Raw genomic sequence first — 6,134 nt, 5'->3', positions numbered from 1 at the left:
ATGAAGGGCTCAGCCATTGAAAACTTCTCCTGTGTGATTTATAACATCTTCCTCATGAACTGCACTTGGCAGGCAGGAAGGGATGCTCCAGCAGACACACAGTATTTTCTCTACTGGCAGAAGTCAAGGTAAGTAGGTCTGCTTGAGACAGGCAAGTCTGAATTCTAATTCAACACATCACAGTGCCCATGTTCAACTAAAATACTTTGCTGTATGCAGAGGTGAAGAGGAGACGGAATGTGAGCTTTACATTGAAGATGAAAATTGCAGAAATGTGGGATGCATCTTCCAAAATGTGAGCATAGGGATTGAAAAAGCTTACTTCCTGGTGAATGGGTCTAGCAAAGACTCCCTGATCCAGTTCCATGATGAGTACATTGACCTGTATAAAATTGGTAAGTCAATAGTTTATTTTAGCTTTATTTCAATTATTGTATGAAAATAGTAGGGCATTTATCCCTGAGAAGGAGCCATGTACCCTGTGTCACCTATAGTTGAGAGTAAGAGACTGTGGCTTCCTCAAGAAAACCTATTCCCCAAGCAAAAGCCAAAGAGGGGAATCAGACAGGAAAGCTCACAGCTGCATTCTGTCTCAGGTTCTTTAGCAATCTATCCTTATAAGTTTTAGGTTTTTCTCAAGCAAAGTCCACAGACTTAAAAAGCTGTACTTTCCCTTGCTGCCCTGTCAGTGATGGCCAAACACCTCTCAATAGAAGAGAGAGGAGAATTTTTAGAGGTTTATCTGAGCAGTAAATTCTGCTTTCTTTGCTAGTGGGGATGACATACAGGACACTCTACTCTGGAGTAAATGAATTAAGACATGTATAACATACCTTAGGCATGGGTGCTGTACTTGAAAGCATCCTGTGCAGTCACTGTTTCTGCAGCAAAATCTCACTGGAAATGTCACACTGGTTCTGGTATTGTGTTAAAAGATTGAACAGAAAAGGTTCTGTTCTAGAAGAAGAAACTGAACTGTAATGTCACTCATGGCAGATAAAACAGGATTGTTCTTTGACCAAATAGCTCATCACAAACAGGTCAGGCCTGTCCCTAAAGACTGATGTAAAGTAGTATTCTAGCTCATAATAAACTTTCTTCCATTTTGTCACCCTTTCTTCCGTGAGTGACTTTTTTCTGCTGTTCCAATAATGAAGTCATTGGCAATGATCAAAATATAAAGGTCCTCATACTTCTGCTTACATCTGTGAAGTGGGGGGCAATACATGAAGAAATTGGCTAGACTATTAAAACTGGAGTGTCTTTCTTAAATTTTGTATGGCTATTTCTTTTGCAAGGAGGGAATAAACGGCATGGTTCACAACAGATTGAAGGCAAAACCTTCATGTCACAGAACATTGTGAGAAGGCTCAGAGAAAAAAAATATCTTTAAATTTCTTACTTTAGGGATAACAGCAGCTAGTTCATCCACAGTAATAAAGTCTCTTAAAAAGAAGACAGTATTTTACCTTACTCCTCTAGAAAAATAAATGGAGGGGATTGTTTCTTTGCATGCTCCTATATAATGTTTCCTGTCTTAGTCTCTTTTCTTTTTTCTATGATCCTGTGTACATGATTTAGAAAACATTGCTCTTTAAACTATTTCTAACAGGTCCTAAGGAAAATAGATATAAACAACTATCTTTGTTCCTAGAGGTGTTACTTGCAATTTCACTCTCTTACATCAAATAAAAAAGAGATCAAATAATTATTTAATTATTTAAATTCTTGGTTATATCATTTCAGAAAAGCTCATGCCTCCATCAAATATCACAGTCAACTGTGATGAAATTAAAAATGATTGCATAATTCAATGGCAACGACCCCAAATAAGTCATTCTAGCAAGGACATGTGTTTTAAATATGAAATTAATATAAAGTATAAGGTAAGAATGTCTTCACTTACACTTAACATTAATTCATATATTTGCATTTACCAATATACACGAGTGATTGAGATGTCTTCTGTGATGTAGCCTTCCCCATACATAGCACCTTATTCCTTTGTGACTGCACTTTTCAGTCAAATATACCAAATCCTGCTCTGCCATACTGTCCCATTGTTATTTTTTTTTAATCCCTGCCTCCTTGAGTAAGACACTGCTGGAGATACACTGGGGCAGTCCCAGAGGAGAAGCATGGTTAATCAAGATTCAAACACATCACAGCTTTGTCTGTGACAGCACTTAGAAAAGGCACCTCTTTCACTAAAACTTGTTGGATTTGCCCTGGATTGGAGTATTTCCAGTGGAAACTGGATCTCTGTGGATGGCCAGAGCTGGGCTTTAAAGAGTGAAAAGAGAAATGTGCATTTACTTAACAATTTTGAATTAATAGAAATTAATTAATTTCTCCATGTATGAAATGCTTACCCAGATATATGCATCACACCTCTTGGTCCAAAAGTGGAAGGTTTATAATGATGAACAAAAGGAAAATAAATGCGAGAGAAAGCAGAAAGGCGGTGTGATTAAGGACAGGTTAGTGGGGGGGTGACCTTGGCTTTACAAGTCTTTTGGCAGCATCAGGGAAGGAATGAGATTGCTGTGCTCTGCTCCAAGGGTAGATGTAACCACTGCGGCAGAACTGCACCGAAACGCCACAGGGTGGCAGACAGAGACTACAAAGGAAAAATCTTCCTGAGCTACGACCAGATTTAGCCACCTACTTAGTGGCTGATTGAAGGCATTCTGGAATTTCTTAGTCTGGGCTGGGTTTACTATTCCACAGATGAGTCTTTTTGCAAGCCCACCTAACTGCCGTGAAACAGCATTACTTCTCTGAATCACTTGGCTGTTGTATCAAAGAAACATTATTGAAAACTCTGTCTGACATTGGAATAAAATATATTGTCGTAAAACAATACATACTTTTTAATAACTTTCAATATATGTAACATTAATTTTATAAAGAATACTCATTTCATACTTTGTCTGAATTTTCTAGCTATTTTTCATCATCATTAGCAGCTTTCACCAAGCTAATTATGCCAAGGTACAGCAATTATTCCAGCAATTGAGCACTGTAGGCTCCTCTGACACTTATCAGATGCAGCTATAATCATATCTTTGGAAGATTTAGCCATAAAAACTTCTTCTGCAAATTTATTGCTTTATCACTGAAAACTCTGCTGATCTGTCCTCTGATGCCTACACACAAGTTCTCTTACTGGTTCATTATTTATCCCAAGACAGAGCTCTGTGCATACAAGGCACTCCCTTATACACAGTAGAAGGCCCACTTGCCCAAACCTGTTTCCAAGGACAAAATCCTCTCCCCTCCTTGGAGAGATGTATCCCATTCCTGCCCAGTAGCCCCTCTTTCTCAGAAAGGATTCCAAGGTCATAGAAGACAAAGCCCTGCCCGTGACAGCAGTTATTCACCCAGGCATTGACCTGCTGGATGACTGCAATTCTGCTCAAGCCTTTCCCTCTCACTGGAAGGCCTGAGGAGACACCATCTGGACTTCCTGCCCCTCACCATCCCCCCAGTGCTCTGTAATCACTTCACTGAAAACGTTCAGGTTACCCCTGCACCAATAAAGAAAAACAAGGCATTCATTGGCCAGATATTTATCCTAGATTGATCCCTGTGCATAATTTAGCTTGACTGCAGATACTAGAAAGCATCCTGGACAGCAGCTTGTTTTATAAAATCTTAAGAATGGTTTGGGTTGGAAGTGACCTCAAAGACCATCTAATTCAACTCCTCTGCCATGGCAGGAACACCTTCCACTGGACCAAGTTACTCAGAGCCCCATCCAGCCTGGCCTTGAGCTCTTACAGGGACATCCACAGCTTCTCTGGACAGCCTGTCCCAGTGCCTCACCACCAGCACAGTAAAGAATTTCTTCCTAATATCTAATCTAAACCTACCCTCCTTCATCTTGAGGCCATCCCCCATGTGCTATCAGTACATACTCTTGTGAAAAATCCCTCTTCAGCCTTCCTGTAGGACCCTTTAAGTGCTGGAAGGTGCTGGAAGCTCTCCCCAGAGCCTTTTCTTCTCCAGGCTGAGCAGCCTCATTTCCAGATGCCACATGAGCATGCATGCAATTATTTGAAAAAATAAGTCTGGATTAATTGAGTTTTGTTCTAAAATGGTGTATTGCAAAATAATTACAAAAATACCTAACTAGTTCTCTAATGGATTGGATATAGTCTTCAGTCAGTAACTGTGTGTGGTCGGTACATTATGTGGTAGTTATTATGGCTATTCAAACAACATGAGCAAATTTTATTCTATCTATCAAAAATGTAGTGGAGTACACCCTAAAATATATGTGAATCCATGCCAGTCCCAAATATTTTCATCTAAAAGCAAACCAAATAATATTTATATAATATTTGCAATTATGTACAGTGACATTTATTGTAATATTAAAACATTAGATGTAAAGGAAAAGGTTTATTTTACAGATTTTTTTCCTGGTGTTTATAAGAATAAACTTACAGTTTTCATTTAGGTCTGGTTTGCTTTGTATTTCAATCTGAAATAAAATTTATATCTCAACTGTGATGACAAGGAAAATAAATATCTTACCATAGCAGAATTAATTACTATGTGAACTTGGCATTGTAGATGAATTAGATTTTAGATACTAAATGTTAAGACAAATCGCTAGTTCTTCCAAACAAACCATGAAGTACATAAGAAAGAGAATGCAGAAAAATGGGACAGTAGATAAAAATTAATGATTATTGAACAATGAAACAAGCAAGTTAGTTGCTTTTCTTTTTCTTTCAATTTACAGGATAATCCTAAAGGAAAACTCATATATACTTCCATACAAGTGAGTCTGTTTATTAATCAGCAATACATGTTCATTTCATTGTCGACTGTGAAAAGTAAAGAGCATGAAAATATCTTTAAATCAGCATGTGCTCAGTGTCCTATGCTTTATGGGAACCTTTTCTATAGATTTCATGAATACATCAAACTGCTAAATCATCATGGCATATGTAATTTATTATACATTCAGGGGCAGGACTTTATTGCTTTTCTCTAAGTATTTTGAAAAATCTCCAATTTAACATTTTATTGTCCACTCTCCTTCTCAAATATTTGGAAAAGACTTTGAAGTTACACATGACTGACTACAGAGAAAACACAAAGCATCTCCTAGGAATTCAATTTTGTTTATGAAAAACATGGACCACAAAAATCCTTTTGGGATGGAGGCTGTCATCCAAGTATGCTGCACCTCCTCTTAATCAGTGCAGCGTGCACATCCCACCTCTATGCAAAAGCCACCAAGAGCAAGAGTATTACATTAAATTCTGGTAACACCGAGTATTGCAGTTATCTACTTATTTTACATGTTTGGCTGGAACGTTATGCTTTTTCTGAAAATTCATAATGCAGACTGGGGAAAGTGCATAGACACCTTATTCCTCGAATCAGTCTGTTCAAGCAGCACTAAAATTAGATGGTTAAAGAGAATTTTCTACCTCTCTATGTGCTATGGGAAGTTATCAATAAATCAAACCATAAAATAAGAAATCACAGATTATACTTTTATAGTGTAAAAGATGAAATGCTTCTAAATGTAAAAAGTTGCATGAGTGTCAGGTTATTTTTGAGATACATATTTGTGTATATATTATATAAATAATAATAATGATGATTTATTTTTTCTCTGTAATAGCAGTCTTCTTTAATAAGCAATGCTTTCATAGCCTCTTAAAATTTCACTGGTAAATGGCACATGCATATTGTCAAGGCATGGAACAAAGAAAAGCAACTCAGTTTTTTGGTTGTTTTTTAGGAAGGGGGAAACAGTAACATATTTCTAAGATCAAATACAAGAAAGAAGTACGTCTTGAAAATGAGAGCAGCTGGCAGTGCCTGCTTGGTGAGCCCAGCCTGGGGGGAATGGAGTGCGCCTGTTGAGTTTGGTAAGAACAAACCCATGCCCTGGGCTACTCTTCCCCCAGGCATGTCCTGCCTACCTCACACATTGTCACACACCTGTGGACGCATACACATGTAAAAAGGATTGGCAAATGTTTTGTTTCACACTACACTACAAAAAGAGTGGGAAGAGACTTGATCGATTTCTTAACATTCTAACACTGGAAATAACATTAAAAATTACACATTTGCAGCTGTAGTGAGCTCCTGCTTACTCCAGG

At 37.9% G+C, this 6,134-nt stretch overlaps 1 protein-coding gene across 1 annotated transcript in view; it reads left to right on the top strand.

Moving 5' to 3' along the window:
• Nucleotides 1-6,134, top strand: part of LOC102038667 (granulocyte-macrophage colony-stimulating factor receptor subunit alpha-like) — an 8,971-nt gene continuing 2,837 nt past the window's right edge. The window contains exons 1-5 of the mRNA XM_014307722.2: nucleotides 1-128; nucleotides 220-395; nucleotides 1,747-1,886; nucleotides 4,754-4,792; nucleotides 5,768-5,897. Coding sequence (XP_014163197.1) covers nucleotides 1-128; nucleotides 220-395; nucleotides 1,747-1,886; nucleotides 4,754-4,792; nucleotides 5,768-5,897 — 613 coding nt within the window. The remainder of the gene's footprint in view (nucleotides 129-219; nucleotides 396-1,746; nucleotides 1,887-4,753; nucleotides 4,793-5,767; nucleotides 5,898-6,134) is intronic.

Source organism: Geospiza fortis, unplaced genomic scaffold (assembly GCF_000277835.1).
Source record: "Geospiza fortis unplaced genomic scaffold, GeoFor_1.0 scaffold366, whole genome shotgun sequence".
Taxonomy (NCBI): Eukaryota; Metazoa; Chordata; class Aves; order Passeriformes; family Thraupidae; genus Geospiza; species Geospiza fortis.
This window is presented reverse-complemented; position numbering and strand designations above follow the sequence as displayed.